This window comes from Pinus tabuliformis, chromosome 5_2, assembly GCF_031772625.1.
Source record: "Pinus tabuliformis cultivar Carrire ecotype Pingquan chromosome 5_2, CPIR1, whole genome shotgun sequence".
Classification (NCBI taxonomy): domain Eukaryota; kingdom Viridiplantae; phylum Streptophyta; class Pinopsida; order Pinales; family Pinaceae; genus Pinus; species Pinus tabuliformis.
Genome location: NC_142306.1, coordinates 240,044,119 through 240,056,515, shown reverse-complemented (window position 1 = coordinate 240,056,515; position 12,397 = coordinate 240,044,119). Strand labels below are relative to the sequence as shown.

Below are 12,397 nucleotides of genomic sequence, written 5' to 3'. Positions count from 1 at the left end.
CCAAAGGGTAATTTTCGATATGCAAACGTGCCCCACAGACAGATAAATGCAGTCTTTGACTGGTCCTGTGGGCGGATATTTATTTGATTATACCCGGAGAATCCATCCATGAATGAAAAGATTTCACATCCGGCGCATTCATCAATTATCTGGTCGATGAAGGGTGTAGGGTAGTTGTCTTTTGGACAAGCTTGATTTACATCCCTATAATCGACGCACACTCTAATTGTTCCTTGTTTTTTCATAACAGGGACAATATTCGATACCCAATCGGTCAGAGGAACCGGGTAAATGAAACCAGCATGGAGAAGTTTTTCAGCTTCTACCTTAATGGCAGCGGCTTTCTTAGGGTGCACCTATCGTAGCCGTTGTCGTATTGGTTTGACATCTGGATACATCTTGATTTCGTGTTCAACGATACTCGAGTCAATGCCTGGCATTTCACTATATGACCAAGCAAAGACATCTCTAAATTCGCGAAAAAGAGCATTATATATTTCCAGTTCTGAAGGAGAACAACATTTGCCAGCATAAATATTCTCTACAACATCTGTGTTGGTCGAGATATTTATGGCGATAGTCTCTTCAATGTTGGACAAGTTTCGCTCGAAATCCACCGTTTTTACAGTATTTGATAGGAAATCAAAAACTTAAGGATGATAAAGGTCATCAAGAGTATTTTCTTCACAATCCAGAAGAAGGGAACGATAGTGGTAATCATCCCATGGTACCCCTTCAACTACCATTGATTGAACAATTCCTTCGTCGGTGACATTCACTCGCGACCAAGGATCTGAAGGGGTACCATATTCCTCAGACCTATCTATCCAAATGCTTGATGAGCGTTGATTTGGGTTTGCCTCCCATGCTAGGAACATTGATTGCTACAATATTTCTGTTGGGCTTGGAGGCAAAACCTGCGCATGATCCATGTCGATATCGTTTTCTGAGATCTTTTTAGAAGATATCATGTTGCAGGTTCCTACCGACGCTACTTCCGCCAAATTGATTGGAGGTGGAAGGGAAAAAGTTCCCATTAATATAGGATATTTTAGTAGGCCTACTCCGATATTTTGAAGCGAATGGGGGCTTCCATGGATCATTGGAATGCTTCCCGTAACTTGAGAACCATTGGGGAGGAAGTTTTGTTGATCGACGATTGTAATCCCTCCTTGAAAGGGAAATGCAATCTTCCTAAAATAGGTCGACACAACAGCAGCCATGGCATATATCCATGGTCTTCCCAGTAGGATGTTGTAATCGAGATTTTCGTCGATTACCTCAACATCTATTTCTACTGTTTTCCCTCCTAGTTCAACCTTCAAGTTACTTAGAATACCATATGGGGTATATGTTCGTCCGTCAAATGCTTTTAATGTCGTCAAAGATCGCGACAAGGTTGGAGATCCTAAAGTTTTCCAGAAACTCATCGACATAATACATTTAGATGCCCCCTCATCAATAATTGTTCGATGAACAGTTTTGTTGAGGGATTTCACTTGAACGAGGAAAGCTAGTTGAGCTGGTAACTGAGGATCGTATCCTTTATGATCGAAGGATAGAAGATTGGAATCCTTTGGGTCTATCCCACCAATGGCTGATAATAAAGCCTGCTTTTGGGATGGGCAATTTTTTAGTACCTCAAGAGTCGACATAGCGGATGGCGATTGGGCCAAATATTCCACTATATTATAATGTTGTGCCGCTCTAGCACGGGGATTAAACGTTGACTTATGTACTACTCCCTTTGGCGGTTTTATTGTCAACTCGGGAATGATGGGTGGCACAACTTCTGTCGAAGTTGTTGTCAAACTACTAGGTTGATCTTTATCCTTGTTGTTTGACAGCTGTGGATTCCCATAATCTTTGTTTCTTTTCGATATCAAAGCATCATTTTGCTGTTTGGAAACTGACAACATTAGCACTTGAGACGGGGAGGCATTTCCACTGTCAACCAGATTTGTCCCTGGATTTGGAAACGGATTAGTTAATACTGCCGAGGTTTTTGAATTCTTGAAGAATTTTTTAAGCTTAGCTCTGTGTGGACAATCTGCAGTCCAATAATCCTCATCGCATATAAAACATGGATTTTTTGGTTTCCTATTTCTAGGAGGGTTTGCAGAAGATTTTTCAAGTGATGATTCTTCCTATTCTTCTTCTTCCCTTTGCTTTTCTTCTTGCCCCCTGGTCGCTTGGTTTCTTTGCCTTTATATGTCGATACAACATTTACTTCCGAGGCAAGAAGTTCTTTATTTTCATTTTGACCGGAAATCTTACGGGCCTTTTTAGATGTAGTCTTTGTCGATTTCGTGTCTGTTGCGCCAATCACGCCATCGCCGGCATGAGAGTCATTGTTTGATTTAGGAGGAGGAGGAACTGAGAATTCCGGTCTAGGAGCGTCAGGTATTTTATCATAGAGCGTGCCGGAGTACTAGTCATGGAGTACTAGTCATGGAAAGAATATAACACACACCCAACATTTCTTGGGTTTTTCCCTTGGAGGGGTTTTACCCTAGCTTGGAGCCTATATATTTTATACTTTGTCTCTTGTGACCTTTAATATTTTTGGTAATTGCTTGATGAACAAAAATAAATAAGTAATTAAAGACCAAATAACATCACAAGTAATTATCAAGATAAGGAAATAACTTATACTTTACAAGTCTCCATATTTTCCAACACTTTGTGACGAGGAATATTGAATTTGTAGCACACAGTATTCTGATTCATTAGTGGTTCAAATGGATTGTAGTTTCTATTTGTAGAAACATGAACATTCCCTAATTTGTGCCTTCTATAATCATTCCTGCCTCTTGCATAATTGTGTCTTGTATTTGATTTTATAATTGATTGCTTTATGCCAAAATTTCCACAAGAGTAACACTAACTAAGAAAAAAAATTCATACCTAGGATAGTAGTATTACCTTTTGAAGTTGCTTTTGTCTTGGAGGAGGTTCAAACCATTGTTTACTTTGGATGTTCTTGGGAACATCAAAAGAACTTCTTGAAGTAGAAACATTTCCAAATTCCAAATTCCATTTTAATTTCTTCCTTCAAAGGCTTGGAGGTTGTGACTTCAATACTTGAAGACGTGCCTTCATAACAAATACTTGTTTTATCACATGGAGATCTTTGATAGCTAGGAATGTTATCCAACTCTAGTGAGCTATACAAGTTCTTGTTAAGCTTATCAACTTCATTAGGAGAATTTTGAGGTCTAAAATGGGCCTCCTAAGAAAAATGTACAACCAAAATAAACTTTAAAGAACCAATAGGATTCAAGATGATGATGTCAACCATGGGAGATGATTCACCATTTTTGGAGTAAAAAATTAAAAATAATAAAATAATAAAACTATGTTTTCAACTCGTATTTTCAACTTATATCCATAAGGTTTTACTCAAATTTTGAGCGAGAGTACTCGTTGGATGCAAAATTTAATTCCTCATCCAAGGAGTACCTATGTTGCATACTTTCAGTGGACCCTGCTACACGAAAACTAATAAATACATGAAAAAACGTGATTGCAATCACACTTTTCATGTATTTATCATTTTTCATGTAGTAGGGTCCATCGAAAGTATGAAACATGGGTATTCCTTGGATGAGGGATCAAAATTTGCATCCAAAAATGTTGCTGTTCAAAATTTGAGTAAACCCATAGAGAGATAAATTGAAAATACGTGTTGAAAAAACATTGTTTTATTTTTTCGCTCTAAAATTTGATGATGTAATGTAATCTTATTTTATTATTTCCACTCTTGTTTTATAATTTCCTTTGGAGGCCCATTTTAGACCTCAAAATTACCCTAATGCAGCCTTCAATGTTACAATTTCCCCTTTAAGCTTATTACACTCTTCTTCATTTGGATATTCATCACTTCCTCAGTTATTTTTGCTTCTTGAAGATGAACTTTTAAAGAGACAATTTCCTCATCACACTTTTCAATAAAGTTTCTCAATTCCCTATTTTTATTTGTAAGCAAGGCATTTTCCTTTTCACTATTCTTCAAATTTTTTTGAAAGATTTCATCTTCTTGTTCGGTCTTTGAATCTTTTATGAGTCCCAAGAGAGAATATATTCTCATATTTGGCTCTTCATCATTTGAATCATTGACCTCCTTATCATCATGTTCATTATATTGATTTTCTTGAGTTATGAAGATAATGTCTCTTACATCAAGTTCTTTTGTATCATTTTCTTGTGAAACGGATGTCCTCTTTAGAATAAATATCTTTCTTGTGAAAAAAATTATTTTCCTTAAAAGGACATCTCTTAGAAGAATGACCTATTCTATTAGATTTGAAGCATTTAAAAGGTAACTTACTTTTGTCTTTTCCACATTCCCTTTTTAGCTTCCCAATGGAATTTTTTTCTTCTACATCTGAATCATCATCTACAGTTCCTTCCACCTTGAGCTTTTTATTTGTTGTCTTCCTTGTGGCTTTAAAAGTTGTTTCTTTGGATGATGGTTTGTCCTCTATATCTATTCTCATTTCATATGTTGTAAGAGTGGTGTGTAATTCTTCCATTTTCATCTTGGTAAGGTCTTTGGTTTCTTCTATGAGAGACACCTTGGCATCATATTTTAAGGGAAGCGATCTTAGGACCTTTTGTAAGACCAAAGGATCTTCAAGGTTTTCTCCTAATCCTATGACGGAATTAAAAACTTCATATATTATGAGTAAGTAAGTCAAAACATCTTCTTTTTCACCCATTTTCATATTTTCAAACTAAGTTCTATACTTTTGAAGTTTGACTTGCTTGAATTTCTCATCACCTTCATATAAAGTTTTAAGTTTATCCCAAACTTCTTTGGTTGTGGTACATGTCATCACCTTGGAATTAATGGTTCTTAAAAGACCACCCATGATGGTATAAATATCTTTTGAATTTCAGCTAAACATCCTCTTCTCATTAGGATAAGTTGGAGGCTTTTTAGGAATTTTGTAACCATTTATGACAGAAATAAAAAAATCCACTCCTAAATCCTTCAAGTAGGTTTCCATGCAACTACTCCATAGTGGATAATCATTTCCACCAAACAATATATTTGTTCTTGAAGATATTCCTTTCAATTCCATATCATCTCATGATCTTCCCTCCAGTGATTAGACTATTAGAGGGTAACTTGATCTGATACCAATTGATGGAAATACTGGGTGGGGGGGGGTGTGAATAAATATTTTGTGAACTTCAACAATTTAAGTATTAAAAAAAATAACCAATAACATCTTAACAATTAAACACAAGATATGTTTGTGTGTGTGTACAATACTTTTATATTACAAGAGAAGCTACAACTTCCAATTTACCTACTACAAATGAAAGGGCCACAAGACCAAGTTTTACCAGTGCCCACTGGAAGGAGGCGAAAACCTCTTGAAGGAGCTACAACTTCTGTCCCGTGCACCATCCTACCAATCTATAGAAAAAAAGATAAAATGTGATTTTCTTGGGCTCCTGTACCAAGGAAAATGACCCTATTACAACAACACTTAAACAAATTCCGCCCCTTATCATAGCAATAGTTCAACTTAAGAAGTGCATACCTTAGATCACAAGTAATCTTAGCCCAACTTGTCTCTGAGTTTGCTTCTGAAGGAGGTCTTTAACAAATTCAATATATTCTCTCAACGTCTTAAGAAAGGCTTGGTCTAAGAATGTTTCAAATTTCTTCGAGTCTACTTCAACAATCTTGCCCCAAAGGCTCTCAAGGAACTGCTTAAAGATGTTTCAAATGGTACTTCAAGAAGTCTTATGAATCCCTTGAACATATGCTACAAAGGTCTTTAAGTATGCTCCAAATTGTATTCAAAGGAGTATCTAGAAAGGATGCTCCAAGAGACTTCAACAATTCTCAAAAGATGGACTCAAATAAACTCCAAAGATGATCTCAAATTAGCTCCAAAGATGGTTTTAGAAATAGCTCCAAAAGGTCTTTCAAACTCATCTTAAAACATGCTAAAAAACAAATCTAAAACTTGATCCAAAATGTGTCCTAAGGAATGCCAAAAATAGATATTAAGAATGGCTTAAGGTTTGTCACAAAAGAGAGGTCGAGCCTGCTTTTATCATAGGGGTTGATTTCTGCTACAAGGTTGAGTTACCACAGGGGTTGAGTTTTGCTACAAGGTTGAGTTACCACAGGTCTATCTTAGGAAAAATTTCAAACCTTCCACATGATGAACTATTGGATGAATTCCATAAGTCACATAGGGGCAGAAAATCCACAGTCCAAAATGTTGAACAAAGTCGAAATGCCATAAAGGGGTAATATTTCATGAATGTAAGGAGGCCAAATGCTGTATCAAACTCAGCCAGGTCTAGGCCAAGTTTTATCCTTCAAAAGGGGGCTCAGATTAAGCTTCAAAAGAGGTTGAATTACAATAGAGAATTTCTTCAAGGATATCCAAGAATCTAATCAATAGCCCACCAAACAACCTTTCCCAAAATTCAAAGAAACAAGAGCCAAACACCAAGTGTTTTCTTCTTTTTCTTTGCCACAAATTTTCATGAGGTTTGAATCATTTAACCTTCTTCTTCAGGCCCAAAATTATCTTTATTTCTTTCTTGGATGAGATGGAGGTCAACTGGGGTCGACTCATTCCTTATTTATACTTTATACTTGTTGAGCTACTCTTGAAAAGCCACATCTATTCACTAGAGCCGACCTAAACCAATTAGGGACAACTTGGATAGGGGTAAAACAGGTGGATTTTTATCTTAAAAAATTTATTTCGAGTTAATGGAAGAGAGTTAGGATGTAATAGCTCCGGGTTGATTTCTTATGTAAATAAATAAAAATAATAACCACGACCACGAGATGTATTCTAAGCTGAATGTTGGGAAAAACATAGCGATGGTGATCATTGGTGATTAATAAATGGCCATGGAAATTAACAAAGGCATTGGAAAAATAAAAAAGGCATTAATTGACATTTTATCTATGAAAATAATGGAAAATAACAGAAAAGGGAGATGAAAGGTCACAAAATTTCATGAGGAGGAAATTTAAGGAAAATAAAGGAAAATGAAGAAAATAGATGCCTCAATGATAAACAGGCTTCTAAGGATCATTCATAGCTTTTGTCAGTTCAATATTTGACACTCTCATTCTATTCTTTCTCTCTCACACCCTTGAACAGTTAGATAAATCTTGGAGCATTGTTGGAGCAAGCTTGGAGCACTATAGTTTCACTTGGATTGGAGAAAGAAGTCAAAGGAAAGTGGGAAAACACAAGGGAACAACGAGATTAACAACTACAATGGGATTTGTTTTCACGCATTGAGTCGCATGTATGATTTCCTTGCTAGTTTTGGAATGCATGGTATGTTCATGTGGTTATTCGGTTATGATCTATCATTGGCATGGAGGATTGGTTGGATTGACAATGGATTTTCCTAGCCTTGCCATTTCCTGGATAGCCATGGTGTTGTGGGGTTTTCCACTTGTTTTTTCTATTTTGTGCTTAGGTTTCTTATGGCTGTGGGTTGAGTTACTACTTCATGGATTCAATGGTTGGAACAAATGATCTGCAACCCTGGAAACAACTTGGGTTGAGTTATTAGTCTTGTAGCCTTGGTTGGACAAACGCTCTGGAGCCCTTGGTGGGTTGAGTTACTAGTCTTGGAGCCTTAGTTGGACAAATGCTCTGAAGCCCTTGAAGGTTATGGGTTGAGTTATTAGTTCCTAGCTCCACGATTGGGACAAATGCTTTAGATCCTTGGATAACTTAGGTAAATGCTGATCTGGTTGGTGTTAGTGATGTCTGATTGTGAGGTGGAATCACTAATTGAGGTTTGAGGTAGTTTGGACTCTGGAAACCATGATTTGGTTTTGTTTGGTTTATTCCATGAGATCCCACATTCATGCATGGAATATGGCACAGGGGTGATTGACCGAAAGAGACATTTGGTTCAGCCCAATCTATGGTTGGGTGGTACGTGCAATTCCATGACTTGGTTGGACTTTGCATATGTTAATAAGAGCTCTTTTACCCTTGTATTTTCATGAGTAATTGTACTTGTTACTATGTTGCTTTGATGGTTTTTTTATCATGGTGTATATGTTGTTCATTTGTTGGTTATAAGGTGTATATTGGCTGTTTTCACTTAAAAATTCTAATTTTAAAACCGCTCACATTAGTTTGATGGTAAAAATTCAGTGCTAGTCTAGTCTTGAGTTTTGTTTTCCTTAGAGTCTGAGTCTAAGGAGTCCACTATGCATCCTCATTCACCACCAGTCTCATAATTTACACAATTTCCATGTGTCAACTTTGTTCAAAGGTTATTATGTGCTACAAAGCTCTTTAGGTGATTTCGTAGCGCATAAGTCAGTTTTAGGTGTTTTCGCTCGCAGCGCAACATGTTTCATGTAAAGTTCATAGCGCAGAAACCTCGGTTTAGGTGATTTCGTAGCGGAAAACACCAATTTTGCACTAACTGCGCTACGAAATGGGGAATTCGTGCTGATCCATAACACATCTCACCCCAGCTGTCATATTTTCTGCAAGAATTTTACGGGGATAAAATGTGCAAGGTCTTACATGTCGGTCTTGGCACGTGTTCTGTAGCCTTCAAATTTGATTCTTGCCTGTACTATTCAAATCGAGATTTCCATCCAAAACCAAATTTGAAAATTCTCTATTAAGACCGAAACTTCTGATTCTGGTTTCGATTTGTGATCAATCTGGCAGTATGACTTCTAGGAAGAATGGGCTCTTGTCACCTTCCTTTGTTTCTAATTTGCAAATTGTCTTGAAAAACATAAAGATAGAAAAAAACCCCGAAGGTGAAGGCGTTTCTAGCGGTAGTAAGTGACATCACAGCTCTTGTCGCTCTCAGATTCGTGGTTCACAACCATGATAATCTCTTCGTTACTGCCGAAGCAACACATGCTGTGGGCATCTCTGTCTTGATCTACAAGCTCTTCAAGGAACGGAACTGTGCAGGCTTATCACTTAAATCTCAAGAGCTTACTGCTATATTCTTAGCAGTGAGGGTGTACTGCAGTTTTGTTATGGAATATGATATACACGCAGTGCTTGATTGTGCAACATTAGTCACCACTTTGTGGGTGATTTACATGATACGTTTCAAGTTGAAGGCAACACATGATGAAGATTTGGATAATTTTCCGATATATTATGTGGTGATTCCATGTGCAGTACTTGCCCTTTTTATCCATCCATCAACATCCCATAATATTGTAAACAGGATACTTTGGGCCTTTTGTGTTTACCTTGAAGCTGTTGCAGTTTTACCCCAGCTTCGCGTGATGCAAAATACAAAGATAGTTGAACCATTCATAGCCCATTATGTGTTTGCATTGGGTATTGCAAGGTTTTTCAGCTGTGCACATTGGGTACTCTAGGTTTTGAATAGCCGTGGCTACTTGTTTTACATTGGGCCATGGTTTGTGGCCGTCCATGGTACTTTTGTCAAAGATTGTTCAGACTTTTATTTTGGCAGACTTTTGCTACTACTATGTTCGAAGTGTTGTAGGAGGGAAACTTGTGCTGCGGCTTCCTTCAGGAGTGGTGTGATTTCAATCTAATGGCCCTGCTGAAGTTTCTATGGAAATGGTGTATGCTTTGGATCTGGTGCCAAAATGTGCTTTTCCGCAAAAGCAATTACTTCTTGCAGCAATTGACATAGCGGATGCAGGCTCAAAATCAGGAGGTTATGTAGTATACTCAACTTGCTCAATTACAGTTGCAGAGAAAACAAAAATGACCAGGGATCATAATGGATTTCGAAAATTGTTTATAGTATTAACAAAGGCAGGAAAACTTTTTGCTCTTCACTCTGGAGATGGTCGCATTGTATGGTCACAGTTGCTCCCTGTTTTCTGGAAAACAGAAGAATTCCAAGCTCCTTCTGTGTTGAAGGTCCTTCCTTGGCGGATCCCTCACCAGCATGCTTTAGATGAGAGTCCAGCTGTTCTGATAATAGGGAAATGTGGTCTAGGACATGATGAGACAGGGATTCTTTCATTTGTAGATTCTCACAGTGGCAAAGAACTTGAATCTTATAGGCTTTCCTATCCCATATCTCAAGTGATTCCTCTGCCAATGACAGATTCAACTGAGCAACGGCTACATCTTTTTGTTGATAACAATGCAAGGGCACACTTGTTTCCTAGAACCAATGAAGCACTGACTATGTTTCTTAAACAGATGTCAAATATCTACTTATATTTTATTGATATAGAAAAAGGATCAATCCAAGGTTATGGTATCAACAATCAGGACATGTCAGATATGGTGTTTAAGGATTATTGCTTCAAAACTAGAGAACTGTGGTCTGTATTATTTCCTTCTGAATTGGAGAAAATTGTTGCCACTGTCACAAAAATGACAGCTTGGAGGAGGTTTTTATCTTCACACATGGCAAAGGTGGACAACAGATCAAAGACGTGGCAGTTTGCTCCATTTTGGGGTAATTAAAAGATAAAGGATATACTTCGTTGGATCTGGACATGGTAAGGCATACTAAAGACCGATACACAGGGACAGTTTCATATATTTCAGGGTATTGGAAAGGATGTGGCATTAAAGATCAAACATGGAGCTTTGAACATCCGTTACAGCCAAACTAAAGGGGAGCAGATGTCAAAGAACGAGGTTCATTGTAATTAAAGTCATCAAGCATGTAATATGGAGTTAGAGTCATAGTTAATTTAGAACTCTTAAAAAAGCTCCAGTCAGCACTTTATTGTATTTATTAGTTAGTTAAATGGTTGATAGGTGTCATTAGAAATAGACTTCGAGTTCCCCTCAGGTTTGAGGAGGAATCTCAGTCAGTTAAAATAAGAGCTCTATATATAGCTAAAAGAGCAATGTAATCAGGGTTGGGAAATTTTATAACAGAGCATTGTTTTGGCTTATGAAAAGACAGAGTTTCAGTAATATAATTGGGCTGCTTTACTTCTCAGGATTCATGAAGGATTTCTATGTTCAAAATGTGTGATTTTATCCTTTACTTAATGTCTTTTACAGTTGCATAGATGTATAATCACTCAGAATTCACTGATTGTGCTCTGATTTCCTGTATGCATTTATGAGCTGTGGTTCCATATGTGTTATATTCTGAATACTCAAATGCTGAATGCCCTGACTTCTATGTAAAGGCAGTATCATTGTTTACTGAGGTGTTGTTGACTCCATAGGCCCAATGGAAATTTGTTTAATGTTTTTCCAGCATCCATATTTATCACAGATATATCACAAAGAGTTAGCCATCTTATCTTAAGTAAAAATCATTAACCCATTTAGAGAGAGCCCTCTTAGGTTGAGGAGGCTAAGCCTCAACCTAAAGTAGGTCTGAAATAGTTACTTGAAGTCTTCCTGGTCAGCAGCCTTCCAGGGCCTGATTTTGAGATAACATTTTGGTGCGTCTGCCGGGAGTCTGAAGATTAATCATTCCCGAAATCAAGACGCTGAACTTCTGAAGATAGCAGGAGCTCAGAAATCTTTTGAGGCTGCAAATCTACCTTGGCGACTCCATTGTTGAAGAATTCGAAATTCATAGATTCATGGTGATTCCAATGGAGTTATGAAGGACCTAGATGCTACCATTCTTATTTCAAGGTATGCATGCATAAATTTTTCAGGAATTCATGGTTTCCCAAATCATTTTCCCAAGGATGCATATTTTCTAAGGAATGGTCCAAAATTCAATGGAGAAGATTTGAGTTTAACTTTGAAGCATATATCAGATTTTTGTGATTTTACAGAGCTTCTTAGAGTTAAACATGAGGATGTTTGCATTATGTTGTTCTATGATTCATTTCAAGGGAAATGTAAACAATGGATTGAAAGCTTTCCTACCAAATCCATTAAGTCATTTGAAGACTTTTGGCTTATGTTTTTGGAGGAATGGATAGATAGATCAGATGTGGTGGAAAACTCTCCTTCAATTCAAGGTTTCAAACAATGGAATGATGATCATATTAATGGAGAAACAAATGAAAATTTTTCTTTGTCCTTGTCCTCGTATCTAAAATCATTTGAGTGTAAGGCAGAGGATAAGATAAAATTTTTGGATGAAGTTGCTGAGGACATTGAGAAAGACATTGAAGGTTTAGAAGGTCAAATTCAGGCATATAGTTTTCATAATCATGATCATTATTTTCAGAAGCTTTCTATGGCAGAACACAAGGAGAGAGTGTTGCTTCCTTTCTCTTTCACGATTGAGGAAATGTACACTGTTGTTGAAGATCAGTTTGCACAACTAGAAAGTTACAAGAATCATCAAGCTGATCATGTATTCTGGGATCCTATAGCCAAATACATGGAAGAGTTTTACTCTCCAGTGTTTCAGTTTTTCTATGAAGATCAGAGGAAATTTCAGTGGCAGAGGTCATCACAATATCATTGTGGCTCTGAAC

General features: G+C 37.2%; 1 protein-coding gene across 1 annotated transcript in view; it reads left to right on the top strand.

The window, feature by feature from the left end:
• Window positions 1-10,290, top strand: part of LOC149158431 (uncharacterized) — a 165,624-nt gene extending 155,334 nt beyond the window's left edge. Inside the window, exons 2-3 of the mRNA XM_089433980.1 lie at window positions 8,783-9,370; window positions 10,009-10,290. Of these exons, the coding sequence (XP_089290106.1) occupies window positions 8,783-9,370; window positions 10,009-10,068 (648 nt within the window). The 3' untranslated portion in view covers window positions 10,069-10,290. The remainder of the gene's footprint in view (window positions 1-8,782; window positions 9,371-10,008) is intronic.
• Window positions 10,291-12,397: the final 2,107 nt, after the last annotated feature.